Below are 18,812 nucleotides of genomic sequence, written 5' to 3'. Positions count from 1 at the left end.
TATGTGCACAGTGTCCCCATGAGATCTCAGCCTGGACGTAAGATGGTGCTGGACTTCCATCGTTTACATTCAGGATGAGCAGGTCACAGACTAATGAAGACAGACTCAGGATTTGGTGCTGCGAAGTTTGACGGTTTTGGGCAAAATTATTAGTAAATAGTGAATGAGGTAGAGGATTTTTAGAAGACAAATGCAATGCTCTTGTTAAGTGTTAAGAGGGCATGTGGAAGAAAAAGATCTTTATTTATACAGCGCTTTTACATGGGAGAATTGTACATTCACTCCACACTCTTCAACTCTTGTGAGCTCATAGTCTGTGCAGTTTTGATTAAAAAAAAAAACAACTTAACAGATATCGTGATTGTGATTCGTTTTTGCGATTTTAACCTGCATAGACATTCATGTTTATTGATTTTTCATGCAGTGGTGAAGTTTTTAGCTAGTTTCTTATAACCTCTTAGTTTTCATGTCAGAGAATAAATATGACAAAAGTGACCCTGTGTGACACATGTGTCAATGTCAAGGCCCTTTGAGGAGCATGAATTCCTGAGCATGTCAAAAAAAAAAAAGCAAGTCTCTAGCCCAGGGGTGTCCAAACCTTTTTCATGGGGGGCCGCATATTGAAGCGTACACGGGGTGAAGGGCCGTAGATCAGTAGTTAGTGCCGCAAAACCTTCGACTAGGTTTAAATTGTGCCCCATACCTCTATCTAAGCTTAAATTCTTCATGCCAGCTCTTGTCTCACAGTAAAATGTTAGTTGTTCGGTTAGAATTGTGTAGAATTATTACATTTCAAATAAAAAGGTCCATCTTTGGTGATGTGTACCGATACAGCAAGAGGCCGAGGGCCACCATAAATTGGTCTGAGGGCCGCATCTGGCCCCTGGGCCGCACTTTGGACACCCCTGCTCTAGGCCATTCCTGTTCTGAGTTTTTAAAGAAATAACCAGTTTGCTCACTCCAGCCACTAGGGGGCAGCTTCAATTTAAAAAAAGGAAAGAATTCCACACGTGTCCAGCAGAGGGCACTGACATAATAAGAGATCAGGATATAAACAGCATGTTATAGCCACGTGGAAAATGGTCAGTCTGCCCCATGGCGGCTGTGGCTACAATAGTAACTTACTGCCATCGAGTGTGGAGTGAATGAATAATGACTTTATGAAACACTTTGAGAAACATGTTTTTTTTCCTCTATTCACCTGCAGCGTCTTGCCAGTAAATGAAAAATGGTGACGTATCAGCTGTGGGCTTTTTCTTCTTCCCATAATTCTGCAGGATTTTGATTTGATTCATTTTCACTTCGTAAAAACAATATTGGTGTGATTATATCTGCTTTCAAATGTGGTTAAACCAAACACCCTCCTGGGGCTTCACAGGCCTCCATGTGAAGGCTAAAGACAGATGTGACGCATGCAGCTGTAGTCAATAGTCAATGAATAAAATATTGAAAGGCCAAAAGTAAGTTGAGAAAGAGAAGAGAATGACATGGAAACCAAAATGATTGAATCTGGAGAGAAGCTCCTGGCTGGATGCTGCGGAGCCTTGATGTTTGTGAGCCTCCCCTCTGTAACCCCGTGTGTGAGTATTTGAACACTGCCGTCTCAGATGTGGTTGCTTTGGCAGCAGCAGCAGCAGCGGTACAGCGGCCCCTCCGGAGGCTGATCGGGCCCCCACGCTCGCCCGGGCCCCAGATCAGAGAGCGAGAGAGGAGAGTGGGTGGTGGAGGAGCACAGGTGGAGCGGGGGAGATGGAGCGGCACACCGAGGGTCAGGCAGATTTACAGGCTCTAATAAAGCTCTCTGTGGGCTGTGCTCCTGGGGGCCCCCCCTCACAGCGGCCCCCCCCACGCACTCTGTCTAACCCACGTGAGCGCAGCACGGAGCGGGGCAGGTGTTGGATCAGTGCAGGACTAACGGAGGTGATGAGGAGCTGGTTTAGGACAGAGGGAGGAGGTGGAAACCATGTGGTCACTGGGGAGAGGAGTAATGTTGGATCTCTCTGAATGGAAGTGTCCCTGTTCTCTCTGAATGGAAGTGTCCCTGTTCTCTCTGAATGGAAGTGTCCCTGTTCTCTCTGAATGGAAGTGTCCCTGTTCTCCTTCATGAGCTTGTATTCAGGATCGCTTTACGTTTATTGAATATTCCACTAACGCTCTGCCCCTCGTGTCTTCTGCAGTGACCAACTACAACAATGGGCTGGAGGCCGGCTCGGACACCGACGACGAGGACAAGCTGCACATCGTGGAGGAGGCAGACGGGGCGGAGTGCGACGGCACCCTGCCCGACGAGGAGCACCCCAGGGAGCACTGCTGGGACCCAGGTCAGCACCCACACATGCTTGGGCTTCGGTGTTTTGTCGAACGTGTTTCCGGTTTGGGTTTTAAGGATGAGGATCAGCCTTTGGTCCAGGTCTGACTCTGACACAGAGGGCAGGACAGGGGACTCTGTTGTTAAACATGTGACGTTAGCCGAGTCAGTGCAGCCTTTGGTCCAGGTCTGACTCTGACACAGAGGGCGGGACAGGGTACTCTGTTGTTAAACATGTGACGTTAGCCGAGTCAGTGCAGCCTTTGGTCCAGGTCTGACTCTGACACAGAGGACGGGACAGGGTACTCTGTTGTTAAACATGTGACGTTAGCCGAGTCAGTGCAGCCTTTGGTCCAGGTCTAACTCTGACACAGAGGACGGGACAGGGTACTCTGTTATTAAACATGTGACGTTAGCCGAGTCAGTGCAGCCTTTGGGATCTGCAAATTGGGATCGTTGAAATGGTCATTTTGATTCTGGACTAATTTGCACTTGTGTCTGAATGTATAACAGTACGTGTGGAACTCTTTGATACGTGCAGTGCAGGGGTCGGTCTGGCTACCGTTAAACAACACCATATGTACTACTGGTGTCAGAAAAATAAAAGTATCAAAAGCAGGTCCATACAGTCATTTCTCATTGACACACTTATACTTGAACCTGCTGAAGTACCACTGAAACGGATCTCGTATCAAATTAAAATCGCATATTTTTCTTTTTAATTCAAATATTGTTTTTTCCATTTGAACATGCTGCATTACATCATGGAACCAATATAGGTTGGAGGTTTCTTTTTATTCCAATTTAGTAACATCATCCTTTTAGCTGGTAGTGAAATACATTTGAGAACAAGCACAGGGTCAGGGTGTGACTGTCCCACAAACATCAGACATCAGTCTAACAGTTTCAGTCCAGTAAACTGTTCCAAAAAGTGTGAGCCAGTGAAGCCTGTTCCTGAACGCACCGGTCACAAACTGTGTTCACCCCATGGAACATTTTGGAAACCAATCCAGCTTTGATGCTTCCAGTACCGATACTGGGGGTCTGAGTATCTTCTGTACTTATTCCTGATGCCAAGACAGTTTGAAAGTGTCTTTCTGTGAGTGAAAAGTGTGTTGTTCTGTGAGCAGAGCAGATGTTACCAACACATTTAATAAACTGTAATGGGAAAACATGGTTTCTGTCCCGGTCTTCATGTGATGCTAGCATTAGCATGCTGCTGCTAGCAGTTTACAGAATGTCATTCTCCAGGTTCAGAGCTTCAAAATGAGGTACACACGTCCACATTCACTAAGATTTAGTTTGTTGAAGTTGTGTTTTTTTAATGGTGAGTCAAAACAGGTATCGGTTCAGTATCAGTTAGAATCGGCACCTGCATATTAAGTCCCCTGCCTGTAGCCGTACACAGACATTACATTAAAGCTGCATTATGCAACCTTTTATAGGGAAAAAAGTTTACATTAATGCGCATTTGACCTTGCAGTGACCCTGTGAGGGTGGTTAGCATGGCCTCTTTACTTTCCGCCCCAGTGGCCTGTAAGACACCACAGGACCAATAGTTTTGTAGGTTTTTGGTAGGTTTCCTGTCTCCATGGTTACACATTCTATCCAGAAACCCTAAAGAACCTGAAATTAAATTGATCCTGGAGCATCATGTAGAGGCCACCGTGATGGAAAGCAAAGGTGCCAAGCTAACCACCCATGCATCCATGCTGGGTCACAGAAAGGTCAAATACTTGATAGTACTAGTACTTGATAGTTGAAAGCCTCCTGTGTCCAGGCGTCCATAGTGCGGTCCATCTCTGCTGTGGATTGCAGTGTTTGTCGTCAGCTGGCCGCGGTGACGGGCCTACGCACACGCCCCTATCTGCAGCGCACAGCCGAGCCCCTCCATGCTAATGCCCTCCTCCTCCTCTGCGGCTTAGCCAAGGCTGTCCCCGGGCCTGCTCTTCTCACGGCCCACGCAGGGAGCGGCTAATCGCATTTTACACTCACAATCGCATTTACAACCCCAATATGAAAAATACGCCACTGGGAGAACAGGGCGCGAGTCACTTTCACCGCTTTGAACGCGGGGAGAAGCTAAGTCAGCGCTCTGGATGCCCGGGTTCAGCGGTCGTGGATGGAGGGAATGTACCAAAGGACTAAACCCGACCAAACATGAACCACTCGCAGAAAGGACTAAATTAAGGTGACTCAAATGAAGAATATTTGACTTTCATTTGAGTCATTTTGTTGTGCCAGGTAAAACAAAAAATCTGCAATAAGTATTTTTACACTTCAAACAACAGAAACAAGTCGTCTGCTGGAGGAAACATCGATATCTCACACAGTGGTCAGGGTGGAGATTTTAGCTACTTTTCTTCTTCTTAATGTCAGAGTCAAACATAGACCCAAACTCACCCTTTGCGATGTTCAGTCTTGACTTTGGATTGGGTATGAAACAGTGTGCGAGGAACATGCTTCCTTAGGCGGGGCACTGACATTGCAGTAATACCACCCCCTGGTGGCCAGGGGCGGCTCCAAAAGACACTTGGGAGACAGGATTCTAATGGCACTTCAGACCTTCCAAGAACGGCTTTAAAGCCTGGCTCCAAACAGTTTGTTTTTTTCTAAAAATGGCTGTGACCCAGGTGACCACGCTGGGCAGGGCGACATATTTTTAACCACACTGTTTTTGTACAGCAGCCCTAAAACGTGGAAGCCTTTCAGTGCATTGACTGGCTCTGGAGCTCTATGGAGGCTCCGCCCACCCCGCCAGTGCAGGCTTCCGCCCTTTTTGCCCTTTTAAGGAACAGGTTTCCTGGAGAAGATTGCGCAGCCATGTAAGTTTCACAGATGACTCGGGACCATTACAGTGAATGGGGCTGAATGGAACACCGGCCACCTCTGATGATTAAGTCTGTGGTATGAAAGCACCACCATGTGGCCACGTTCCGCCGTGTGCCCCACTTATCCATCCACAAATACTGGCATGTGAGGTTTCCACGCGACGCACGGAATCCCCCCGACAAGACTCTGTCATTCGAATATGGCCATTTCCTTTCTGGTAGACGGCAGCTTGGATATGCACATGCATTGGTGTTTGCATTGGTGTCTTTAGACCCTCGACACCTGCCGATGTGCGCGTGTGTGTGGTTGTGTGTGTGGTTGTGTGTGTGGTTGTGTGTGTGGTTGTGTGTGTGGTTGTGTAGTTGTGTGGTTTTGTGTGTAGTTGTGTGTGTGGTTGTGTGCTTGTGTGTGTGTGAGTGAGATCTTCCTCTGCATGACGTGACTTCCCCTGGCCCAGGGTAAAGCGGAGTTCAGATGTGCAGAAGTCCCATAAAGCCTGGCCCTTTGATTGTGAAGCCATTCTCTGGACTCGAAGGTCTTTCTGGCATTGTCCGTTTACTGTGCCACTTCCTGACGGGGCCGTACCTGCTTCCTCTGACACAGGGGACAAAGAGACAGGACCGTGGCACTGGGGGGAGTGTCCGAGGTCAGTCAGACGGGTTTGCTTTGCACTGATAGTCGGCAACAAATGACCAGTTCTCACAATTAAGCGCAAGGTGCAAAGTTGTAGACACAACGCTCTTGGACTTATTACAGATTGTCCCGTTGTTTTGTCAGTGTATCTATGGTCACATCTGGACCAGTGGTTCTCAAACTGTGGTCAGTGTCCCACTGGTGGTACTTGGGCCTCTTCAGGTACTACTTAGGATCATCTACAATCTTACAATTGATTAATTTCAAGTAAAGATCATATCATACGTAAATGCTATTCAGATTGGAGTACTGTTATCATACAGTTCTTTACAACAATGGAGAGATTCGGGCTTTAATGTGTGGTTTTATGGACAAGACTTTGGATATTGTTTAGTTTTTCAATAATGCTGTAAAGTGTGGGGTCGGTCGGATCTCCTAAAGTGGAGATTTTGCATCAAGAGTGGATTGAAAACCTAATTTGGAGAAAGTGACTAAAGTTCAGTCCTTTTGTCTGCACATGTGTATATTTCTCCCGTCTTTAGCCGCTGCTGTCTCCCAAAAAGGAAATGACCATATTTGGATTACAACGTCACCTCGGTCACCGCCTTTTGTAGTAAACATGGATGTAAAATATGACAATATTTGTGAATGAAAAAGCGTGGGAAAAAAGGCTTTTGTGGTGTGATGTTGTAGTTACTTCCTGGATATTTCCGGCTCGCTGGCAAAATGTTATAAAAACATTGTAAAGAGAAGGTGTTTTTTTTTTTTTTTTTTTGTAGAGCACAATTCATCCACAAGCTTATTCAAAGTGTGTTACAGTTGCATAAAATTGGAAGAAGCAGATCAAATCACTCCATCAACATAAAAAAGTCAGAGTTGAGGCCTGTCTCACATCCTCATGAAGACTCTTCCAGATTTTAGCTTTAGCCTCAGCCTGTTTAGTCCTGACTCTGGGAGCCACCAGGAGACCCCTCTCTGAAGTTCTCTTCATATGGCTCTAACATGTCAGAGATGCACTTTGATGCTGAACCTTCTGGAGACCGGAGCACTGGACTAATATGGTGGTGTTCCCTGGTTCTGGATGTTCTGCAGTCGTTACAGTAACAGTCTAACCTGCTGGAGACAAAAGCTTCGTCTCTCTCAGTCTGGTTTCCACACTGTTCCTCTGATCTTAGCCATGTGTTTAGATGATTCTAAGCTGCTGATGGTTTGCTGTTTAAAAGTACATTTGAGTGGATAACCTGTGGGCAGTCCTTCCACCACGCCCACTTGCTGATTGTGGATGTGATCTGCAGCAACACTATATTTTGCTTCTCAAACTTTCCTTTTTGGGCTGGCCTCGTCGAAAGCCAAGGCGGAGGTTTTGACAAAAGCGTGTTCCAAGTTGACATTGTGCAACAGGCTGACAGTTTTCACACTGGCCTCTGCAGAGGAGGCTTGGCAGAGCGGACACATGAGTCAGTATATCTGCTGTATGTAAAGCCTCCGTATGGGCGGCTTCGGGGTTTCTCGTCCTAACATCTCTATCGGAGAGTGTGGAACAGTGGGATGAGGCTGACGTGGAGATGTGCGGCTGCCAGCGTATGTGCTCAGAGCTCGGGGAGGGGTTGGAAAAGTCCTCCCCAGTGCCGTGACTCACACCGCGGTCATAATCAAACCATCATCTGGTTGTTAGCAGCTCGCAGCATCAGGAACACTTTCAGGAACTTGATCTCACCTCGGGGCCGGACAGTAAGGGGGGAGTGTGTAACGGTAGGATTAGTTTAGTAACAAGTTAAAGGGGACAGATGCAAATATGAGCCTGGACTTTTCACTGTTCCCTCATCATCACAGTTTTTCACTTCATTCACACAGTTTGGAGTTTTCCTTTTGGTCATGTCTCCTATAGAAGCTGTCCAGTCTGTGTCTTGGGGATTTTGTCGAGTCATTGGACGCTGTAGGAACCTTTTGCAGTTCTTGGTGCTGATTCAGAGGAACTGTTTCAGCTCCTGCTCTGCGGTAGTACTTTCAGTCAGACCAGGAACTCTCTGGTGACGTGGTTTCACAACAAGTAACGTGATGAGATGTACGCCAATATTAATCACTGCATTGAGATCGGGTGAGGAGTTCAGTTACCGGGGAGGAGCTTGGAGTAGAGGTTCTGCTCCTTCATGTCAAAAGGAGCCAGATGAGGTGGCTAGGGCATCTGTTCCGGATACCTCCTGGTCGCCTCCAGGCATGTCCTATTAGGACAAGGCCCAATAAGACACACTGGAGGGACTATGTCTCCGAGCTGGCCTGGTGTCGCCTCGGGGTCCCCCCAGAACATCTGGGGGAGGTGTGTGTGGATCGGGAAGTCTGGGCGTCTCTGCTGAGATGCTGCCCCCACAACCCGGCCCCGGATAAAGCGGAAGAAAATGGATGGATGCATAACGGCAAATATCTTTAAATGTTTAAAGGTGTATTCTGCAACTTTTTCTGTGAAAAACAATGGTTGATGTTTGTGTGTATTTGACCCAGCGGCTTTAAAAAACATTGTTTCTAATGATACCGTTTCCTCCCGTGACAGCCCTCAGAAGAGTTTTGATCAACACTGGGGATTTTGTTCTAGGCATTTTTTAAAGTTTCTCTTTGGGCTTTGATTGACTGGCCCTGGAGCAACGCGGAGGCTTGGTGCTGCTCCGCTGGTTTCACGACTTTGGGCCCTTTTTTGGTTCCTTTCCTTTATGTCCATAGTACTAATATTATGTCTATGGTGCAAACCAGGCCCACCTTAATGTACCCAGAGGCCCCGGAGCTTCACCCTCAGAGCCCCAAAAGGTATTTTTCACCTGGAGTAGTTTGTCACACATTAAAAACATCCCCTTTCAGTGTTCTAGTTTTATCCTTTTTTTTTTCAGGAGACCCTGGTTTTTCATAATAGACAACTTTTAGTTGGTTTTAAAGGATGGAAAAAATGTAAAAATGTTATAACAGAAATACCACAGAAACATTTAGGCAGATTATTTCTTTTTTTTTTACAAATTTTGGAAAAAAGGTCAAAAACATATATAACGAAATGTATGGACATTTTTAAATGTTTCCAGGGCCCTGTGGACCAAGGAGAATTATTTTTTTCACCCAGGTTTAGCACAATATTTTGATATTTTTACCGGTGAAAAGTGCGCCATGAAATAGTGTTTGCGGGCGACGGTGGCGCAGATGGTAGAGCGGGTCGTCTCATGATCGGACGGTCGCGGGTTCGAGTCCCACACTGTCTTTGTGTCCTTGGGCAAGACACTTCACCCTAGTTGCCTCCAGTGTCTGTGTACATTGGTGTCTGAATGAGCGTGTGAATGGGTGACTGGTTCCTTACTGTAAAATAAATGAACCCATAACTCCCTAACCCTAAATCCCACACAAACTCTCACCCTGCTCCCACATGTGTCCCTCTGGGCCAGGTGCACACATTGGAGCGCAGTGCCTTTCCTTAATCCTGGTGGGCCCCTGGGCTCCAGCCCCTGCTCGCCCGCTGGATAAGGTGCCGGCACAGGCAGAGGGGACGGCTGAGAGGGATCATTTGTTTGTAGCACATTATTGGACATATCGAGACACTGTTTGGACGGGAGGTTCAGTTTGCTGGTGATGTTCCGAAAGTGCATCTGCTGTGCTGAGAGACAGAGGACTCACTGTGAAGTCTGCAGTGGAAGAAAAGGAGTGCTATTTCCTCCAGCTTCCAAACTGTAGGTGTGTGTCCCGAGTTGCTTCAGCGGAGGATTGTGGAGGATTGTGGAGACTTTTTGGCTGCGGCGAGCGCACGTGAGACTCTTGAAAAGCTCAGGCTCCGCCGCTGCTTTCTTCCCCCCCGTCTCTCTGTTTCTAGGTTTCCCTGTCATGTATCAAACCACCTCTCCCTCTTTACCCCCTCTCCCTCTTTGGTCTCCACCTTCCTCCTGGGCCACCACCCTCTAATCTTCTCCTCACGCAGCGGCTCAGAGCTCTCCAAATGAAAGCCATTCCCCCCCCTCCCCGGAGTCACCCAAACCCGCGCAGCAGAGCCACCCCTGATTACACGTTATCACGCTCCCCCCCCCCCGGCTCGCGTCGGCCCTCCGCCACCACTCTCCCAACTTAAAGTGTGCCGGCCCCTTTGTGCTGTTCCAATGAGGCTAAAAACAAGCGCAGGAGGAAGAATGTGGCTTGATTTCAAAGGGTGGGTTTGCAGTCGTCTTTCAAACCTGCAGGCGGGCACACAAGTACATAATAATACATGTATTATAAGTTACGCTCAGTACTTCTCTGAGCAACGTGTAGTAACAGTAACGAGTAAAAGTCTAACTCTGAGAAAAGTTGTTTTAGTCACGAGTTTCTTCATTTTCTACTCTTTTAGCCGTGTTGTACAACAGGTATGTGCTCAAACCATGTGGGAACATGTGGGTTTTACTATAAGACTGTAAAAGGAATAGTCAGGACAGTTATTGGATATTGGATTTAAAAAAAAAAAAAATCTTTTCCCTCTCCAGCTTTCTCTCCTTTCTCCCTCCCTCCCATCTGTTCTTTTCTCTCTCCCCGTCCTCTCTCTCCCTCCTCTCTTCCCTCCTCCTCTCTCTTCTCTTTCCTCCCTCTCCCCTCTCTCTCTTCTCTCTCCTCCCTCTCCCCTCTCTCTCTTCTCTCTCCTCCCTCTCCCCTCTCTCTCTTCTCTCTCCTCCCTCACCCCTCTCTCTCTTCTCTCTCCTCCCTCCTCTCTCTCCCCCTTCTCCCTCTGTCTCTCTGTCTCCTCCTCTCCCATTTCTCTCCTCCTTCTCCCTCTCTCTCCTCCCTCCTCCCCTCTTCTCGCTCCTCTCTCTCCTCCTTCTCCCTCTGTCTCTCTCTCTGTTCCTCTCCCCTCTCTCTCTCTCCTGCTTCTCCTTCTCCAACTGTCTCTCTCTCTCTCTCTCTGTTAATCTCCCCTCTCTCTCTCCTGCTTCTCCTTCTCTCTCTCTCTCCTCGCCCCTCCCTCCCTCCTCACCTCTCTTCTCATTCCTCTCTCTCCTCCTTCTCCCTCTCTCTCTAACCTCTCCCCTCTCTCTCTCTCTGTTCATCTCCCCTCTCTCTCTCCTGCTTCTCTCTCTCTCCTCGCCCCTCCCCTCTCTTCTCGCTCCTCTCTCTTACTCTCTCTCTCTTCCTTCTCCCTCTGTCTCTCTCTCTCTCTGTTCCTCTCCCCTCTCTCTCTCCTGCTTCTCCTTCTCTCTCTCCTCTCTCTCTCTCTCTCCTCCCTCCTCACCTCTCTTCTCGTTCCTCTCTCTCCTCCTTCTCCCTCTCTCTCTAACCTCTCTCTCTCTCTCTCTCCTCCTTCTTCCTCTCTCTCTAACCTCTCTCCTCTCTCTGACTTGTAGAGCAGGATTAAATCTTTAAATTAAAATTAAAAATTGCAAAACGAATTTACCCACGGGTACAAATAAATTAACCTAACCTAACCTAACCTAATCTTAGTGAATGGGCTGGGAGCTGAAGTGTGGCTTCATATCCACCGAATGAGAGCTGAGCCTGGGTGGACCTGGGTGGACCTGGGTGGACCTGGGTGGACCTGGGTGGAAATGGGTGGACCTGGCTGGACCGCAGAGGCCTGGATGAGAGTGCTGTGGTTCTGACAGTGCACACAGACTCTTGTTTCTCTGTCGGCCTGACACAATGATGATGATGATGATGATGATGATGGCCCTGAAACCTGGCTGCCCCACGGACTGTTAGGAGAACTCTGAGACGCCTGTGTGTTTTATATCATCGCGCTAAGCCCATGCCTGTGGAGTCATGTGACAAAGATTGCATTCCACCGTAACCAAAAAATGCAAGCTTTCATTTTCAGCTATCGCGCCATATTAGCAAATTACTGCTCAAAAGACTTTAAACTAGACACATCCTGTATAATATAGGACCATCTCTATCTCCCTCTGTGCCTCACACTGTAAGAAGCAGAGACAGGAACGCTCGAAGTGAAGCAAAGCGTCCACAAAGTGTGCACATAGTTTGACAGAGGCAGGCCAAGGGTAAGTCCTGTTTGGGGAGATAAAGAGCGTCCGAGGGGGCTTATCAGGCCAACGTCCCGGATGCAGCTCGCGATAGGATCTGCCGTGTGGACGCACGATGGCAGGAAGTGCACGGGGGCAAAGGTCGGCCGGGACAGGAAGTGGATCAGGGGATGGGACGGTATCATTTTGCAGAGAGAGCACAGGGTGGTCCCAGTCAGAGTCTCACTGATCCGAGAACAGCCCCTCCTGAGGCGCCTCTCAGTGACTCCCCAAAGGCTCTGTGTGTGATTCAGGTCACATTTAAGAATCAGCAAACCCCAGCACCCTCAATGCACCGTGGCACAGCGGTTATTCCCACCTGGACAGGGCCTTTCCGTGTGTGTCTGCGTAGGCTTCCTCCGAGCACTCCGGTTTCCCCTACCCTTTAAAACATGTACAACAGGTTCCCGGGACTCCCCTGTTAAGACCATTATAGACTCTTTGCAGTAAAAAACACAGCAAAGACGTACAAAAGTATCCAGCAAAACAATGTGGAACAGAAACCACAAATGCAGTTCGAAGAGAAGGCAAAAAACGCAGCTGTACCAAGGCAGAGGGAGGTTGCTGCTTGTTTACGTGTTGCAATTTAGATTTCCTTTATCAGAATATTTGCATTTTTAGCCATTTGTGTCCATAAATTGATAAATGAATCTCATATTTACATTACAAAATTGATATCTTAAAGGACTAGATGCAAGATTGCCATTTTATACTCACTACTGCCACCTCAGGTCTTATGTGTAACTGCAGCTTCTATATAAAGCTCATGCATGACGGCTTTCTGAGCATAGACTGTAGAAAAAATGGACGTCTTATGCTCACTCCTCCCCGTTTACCAGAATGACCACGCTCGTGGGGGAATTCATGGCGGATTTACAGACTCCCCCTCCCCAGCCAGAAACAATTGAAACCAGGCTTTAAAGTAGTTTTTAACGTGTCTAAAGTCCAATGCTTTTCAATGGGGGCCTAGCGGCGATATGGAGGTACTACAGCAACGGCGGAGCAATGGCGGCCCCCACGTTTGTGGTCAAAAAGCAGGGCAGCCAGCGGCCATTGTTTCTGAGTGACAGTGCAGGATTGTAGAGGCAGTTGTGGTGAACAGGTCTGAGCTCATTCTACACACTAGGACATGGAGGAACATGTAGAGGGAGGAAAATACTTAGTTTAAACTCTGTATAGTCCCTTTAAGGAATGTTTTTGGTTTATTTTTTTCTAAATATCGTACTTAGTGCCCTGAAGGCCACGGTCACTCAGAGCATACGCTGCTCTCTGCCGTGTTTGACCTTGGCTGTGATTGAGGGCACATTTAGAAAAGGCACTGCAGGTACAACTGTTGTTTGAAGAAAAAAGTCCAGTTCAGCCTCGTTTCTGCGCAGACTTGTTTTGTTCCTCTGTGGCGCCGAAGCCTTGTGCTCCGCCTCTTCTTTGAGACGTGCACATCATAGTGTTGTTCCTGTGGCGCGGCGGTGCGTTGGCCCTCGTCAGCGCGTGCAGTGGCCCTGGGATGTTTAATGTCAGTCCGATAACACGCGCTCGGCTCCAGCGGGGCCGCACTTCACACATACTTCACACCGGGCGGCCAGAGCGCCGCTTTCACACATGGTTCATACATTCCCTTTCACCTGCAATCATGTTTCCCTTTTATTACTCAGTAATCTATCAAACCATTGTGTTATATCAGGGGCAGTTCAAACTTTACAGTGCATATGACAGGTTTTAATGCTTAGATGGATAACTGGTGTAAGTCATAGCTACTTTTATTTGAATTTTTAAGCTACTGACAGGAAGAGACATAGACAAGAGGCTCAGGTTGCATCTGAAATCCTCAGTGTAGCTCCTATGTCCTGATCCTAGCTCCTAACCCTATGACTTCAGAGCGTCCTTACCCAGGGCAGAAGCCACAGCTGTTTCATAAAAACTATATCACCCATAGTATTGGACGACTACTGCAGACACTGACTTTAATGACTCAAACATGAACCACAATAACCATATGAAGCCACACAGTAAACAGACGAGGAAAAGAAGCTCATGGACAGCACTCTTCAGAGGCTTCTTATCATGACGGACCCTGGTGCACGTCCGGTTTGGGCTCAGACCTCTTAGACCTCTTGGACCTCTTGGACCTCTTGGACCTCTTAGACCTCTTACTAATTTACTGGCTTTGGATGTAACCTCAGAATGCAGCTAATGGAGAGTCACGTGATCAGTGGAGCTCCATTTCTCCACAGGAAATGACGTCACTTCCACTTTTTTTCCACAAAATATTTATTTCAATTAAGGCGCGACACAGCAGGTGAAAGTATTATAAGTCCAAGTGGAGATTTTGAGGGGTTTTTTTTCTTCTTTTTTTTCGTTGCATGAGTGGAACATAAACCTTAGGCCTTGTCCACACATAACAGGGTGTCTCACAAACCAAAGATATTTCCCCACTATCTGGCCTCATCGATTCTAAAACCTCTGGCCAAAGTGAGGATTTGTGAATTCTCTGGTTATGCGTCTGAGTGTGGACATAAATAACCGGACGTCGGCCGCACGTCACTCAGACCGCACACATGGACATCAGAAAGAGCATGGACGCCATGTTTGTCTTAACGACTGTTCAGGGGCTTTTAGCTCAGGTTCTGCTTCAAAGCTGAAGGAGCACTTTACAGTCGGTTATTTTATACCAAATAACCGTCCCACATCCGACATGTTCGCCGAAGGCGGTCCTGTCATGTGATCAGCGGTCAGTCTGGTCAAGAAAGTTGCTCGCACGCTGTACTATTTATCTGACAGAAGAAAACAAAAAACAGCAAATGCATTTTTGTCGGGGTCTAGCCTATATGTTGTGTCGCAATAGTTTGGTGGAGGGGTTTGAGCGCCCGAATGATCCTGGGAGCTCTGTTGTCGGGGCTTCGTGCCCCTGATAGGGTCTCTCATGGCAAACAGGTCCGAGGTGACGGTTCAGAAGCCCCTTATGAGAGACCAACAGGCCCGGTTAATCTTGAGCCGTCCTTCTGTGGACCCACCACCTGCAGGAGGAGCCATAAGGAGCTGGTGCAATGTGGCAATTTGGGCAGCTCCAACAGTGGCCCACACGACCCGGCAACGGACAAGTGGAAGAAGATGGATGGACGTGTGGACCAGGCCTTATTCTGAGAAAACCTGCCTGAAGTTTGCAACACATTTCTCCGCTCTTTCGTCCCGGGCGTCTCGCAGAAGATAAAATGCCATATTTGGGTTAGAGTAAGTTCTTTGTTCTAAAGATTAAAACATGAAAACTAAGATGTCAAGGGAGGAGACCAGCTGTAAACCTCCACACTGATCACCTGCCGTGTCTCGCCTTAAATCACATACATGTTTCTGAACTCGAGGTGTTGTGCAACAATATGGTTTTCACAAATTCCACACGTTCTGGAGTCCTGCTTCGTTTCCAAAGTGTTGCAACATTCAGGCCTTGTATTCACCAAAGAGCAGTGAAAATCCCGTCAGAGATCCAGCACATTTTCAAATGGGGGTGAGGTCATGGGAGAACAGCGGCGTGATACGTGGGGGGTTTGTGGCGACCCTCCGAACATTCCTCCGAGTGCCTTTCCCTCGCACCTGCTCCAACTAATCGCCCCGTGCTCCAACACACACACACACACACACACTTACACACACACACACACACTCACACACGCACACACACACACTCACTCACACACACACTCACACGTCAAGGTTGTCCACTCAGCCCGGCTTTCTCCGTGTCCTCCATAGCAACCAGCGAGCCAGCGCACATTGTTGTGTGCGCTTTGTTAAGGTGCTCCAGAGGAAGCCCAAAAGGATCATGGGAATTCTGAGTGAGTCACGGAAGGAGGGCTACACCTGTTGCACTCGGACAGAGCACAGCTGGCCCCTTCCCTCACAGGCACAGGAATGTTCAGAGCTCCACAACTGTGAGGAGATTCAGATCACGAGTCTGGGCTGGATGGGGAAAAGCAACAAGAGACACGACGAGTTCAACTATGAAGTATGAACATTAGGAGGAAATGGGACCAAGGAGGAGTTCTGTTCAGCAGGCAGACCGGAGCTGCACTAACGCCTCCATCCTTCATTATGACAAACAATCAAGGTCAAACGCCCAAAGTTTGGTTTGTCTGTTTGAAAGTACAAAACTACAGTGAACTATAACACTTTACAGCAGATCTTAATTATAGGGATGGGCACCGTTAAACGGTTCCTACTTGGAACCGACCGAAAAGCTCCGGTCGGGGGCGGTATCGAAAATTTTTAATTCTTTCGGTGCCAACTTTCGGTTCTTTTTCTCTCCAGACGTCAATATGTGACCCGCAGTGAGTCTCAAAAAAGCAACATGTACGTGTGCAGGTAGGCCTACTGAGCGGCTTCAGCGCAAATGGAGCGAAGCAAAGATATATTTTATAGATGTAACTTATAGCGAAGCAAAACTTGCTAAACTTTTGTAATAGAGATGACAGAGCCGCGGTCTGCGTCAGGACTGAGACAGGACGTAGACTACACCGGTTGTAAAACCCAGAGCTAAACAAAATCAGTTATGAACCAGGACTAAACCAGGACTGAATAAGAAACTTGAGCTTTTAGTCAAATTGTAAAGCAAAAAAGAGCAGTGAAAACAAGAAAGACGTGTTTACCTTTAGCGACAGACCCACGGAGGCTGAGCTTACGTGCTCTTGTTTACAACTTTACAGCAGCTGCAGCGACAGGAATATCCAAGATGGTTTGTTGAAAGCGAGCGCTCACTCTGTATTAGACATTGTTGGTCCAGTTTTGGTAAATTGTCAGTGGCAGAGTGAGCGCTCACACCATGCAAGGATCTTTGAGTGTGAAGTTGCTTTCGCTTCGTCGAACAGCGCAGTGTGTTTAGAAAAGTTTAGCTGAAAGAAAACCATGTCCTGATGTGGATCTGTCCTGTCTCTGCAGCTTAAGAGGTAATAACGTCCTTTCTTTCTCTTTATTACTGCTTAAGTGGAAATTCTGCTCAAAACACGAAGTCACAGGCGACGCTGCTGCTCCTGTGTAGCTTCTGCTGTGCCGTTTTAGGATTTTTTCCTGAACTATACTTTTTTATACACGTCATTTTTATTGAATTAAAATAACATTGGTATCGAAAAAAGTACCGTTAAGGCACCGGAACCGAAAAGCAGGTATCGTTAAAGTACTTGGTATCGAAAAAAAACGAACGGTACCCATCCCTACTTAATTATGAAGCTAAACTGGTTGTTTCTTGGTGTATGTGGACTGATTGTATAGGTCTCCGAGTCCACCGGGGGCACCAAGAGTTCACTATGAAATAATATGCAAAATATTATGTAACATCTGGAGACTTTATTTGCTAAACTGCGACTCTCATGTCAGTCTGTGTTTTTGGCATTTGGAACATAGTACATAATACTACATTTAGATTAGAACTAAATCTACAGTTCAGAGTTTTTACATCCCAGGTTTACAAACAGCACAACTCTGAGTGAGGGCTGAGCGTTATATTGTGGTCGCCACGGTAACAGTTGAACTGCTTTTTTTTTGTCTTGTTTTTTGTCAAATATTTCTGTCATCACGAAGACAATCAACATGAAGCCAAAACTGTTCAGTCTCCTCTATCAGCACATATAAACCAAGGTCCCATTGTGTTTTTAAAAATCCAATCACTTTCAAATACTGACGACGAATTGTCAATTTTACTTTGCAAGATTTCTTTCAAAAACTGCCTTTGTCCCACAGAGTTGTTTAGACACCTGCTCCATTCTAGACCTACTTATAGAAAAGAATTGTTTATGATCTTAGAGTCCGACTGCTACATTATTCTAAAGAAATAGTAAAGAGAGAGACACTTTAAATGTAAGAGAAAAGGACATTTGCAAAATGAAGCTTGTGAATCAGATTTTTTTTTCCATTAAAGTAGATCAGCTCGTCCTAAGGACTTGAGTTCCTCTGTGCTGTTCAGCTCATATCGATCTGTAAAATCTGGTCAACAGCCTCCTGCCTCTGCTTTTAGCAGAGTGTGCCCTGTAATGATATCCTCTAACAGTTACCTATGAGGATCAGGAGGAAGAGTGCGGTTTCATGAGCTCAGGAAACACAGATGGAGAGAGAGAGGGGGAGTAGAAAGAGAGAAGAAAGTTAGAGAGGATGAGGATGAGGAGAGGAGAGAGGAAGGGTGAGGTTGAGAGGGAAGAGGGAAAATGAGAGTGAGACAGGAGGTGAGATAAAAGGCAAGGCAGAAAGAGAGAGATGTGAATAAGAGAGAGAAAATAGGGAGTCGAGAAGGAAAGGAAGAGAGAGGGGTGGGGTAGATAGAGAGAGGAGAAAGAGATGGGGAAGAGAATGTTGGGAAGAAGAGAGAGTGGTCGATAGGACAGAGGGGAGAGAGGGGGAGAGTCAGAGTGTGGGTGGGGTAGACAGGCAAGAGAGAGAGGTGGGGAAAAGAAAGGTAGGGAGAAGAGAGGGATTTGATAGGACAAAGAGACAGAGGGGGGACAGAAAGAGAGAGAGAGACAGAGAGCAAGACAGAGAGGGAGAGAAAGAGAGAGAGAGAGAGAGAGAAAGAGAGAGATGGGCGAGAGTCACAGACGGAGAGAGAGAGAGAGAGAGAGAGAAAAAGACAAAGATGGGAGAGAGACACAGATGGAGAGAGAGAGAGCGGGTGGGGAGAAGAGGGAGAGAAAGACAGGTAGAGAGAAAGGGATGACAGAGAGAAAGAAAGAGAGAGAGAGAGAGAGAGAGAGAGAGAAAGGCAAAGATGGCAGAGAGAGAGGGGGGGGAGATAGTGAGAGAAGACAGAGAGATCGGGAAAGGGAAATGTAGGAAGGAGAGAGAGGGGATGAGTGGAAAGAAGAGAGGCCTGGAGACACCACCAGAGAGAGAGGAATGGGGGGGCGTGGGGGTAGTAGGAGTATCACTTCCTGTGGGGCTGCGGCGGTGAGCGGCGTCAGATGAAGTCATCCCGGACAGATATGTTTACACGGAGCAGAGGCACCGATATCCCCCTCCCTCCTCTCACTTACACCGGGGCCTGAGCACCGCCTCCTGAT

General features: G+C 47.4%; 1 protein-coding gene across 1 annotated transcript in view; it reads left to right on the top strand.

Moving 5' to 3' along the window:
- The window catches only part of zeb1b (zinc finger E-box binding homeobox 1b), a 126,193-nt gene that overhangs the window by 80,754 nt on the left and 26,627 nt on the right, over positions 1-18,812 (top strand). The window contains exon 2 of the mRNA XM_079575914.1: positions 2,178-2,321. Coding sequence (XP_079432040.1) covers positions 2,178-2,321 — 144 coding nt within the window. The remainder of the gene's footprint in view (positions 1-2,177; positions 2,322-18,812) is intronic.

This window comes from Gobius niger (genome assembly GCF_951799975.1).
Source record: "Gobius niger genome assembly, chromosome: 18".
NCBI classification, from domain to species: Eukaryota; Metazoa; Chordata; class Actinopteri; order Gobiiformes; family Gobiidae; genus Gobius; species Gobius niger.
This window is presented reverse-complemented; position numbering and strand designations above follow the sequence as displayed.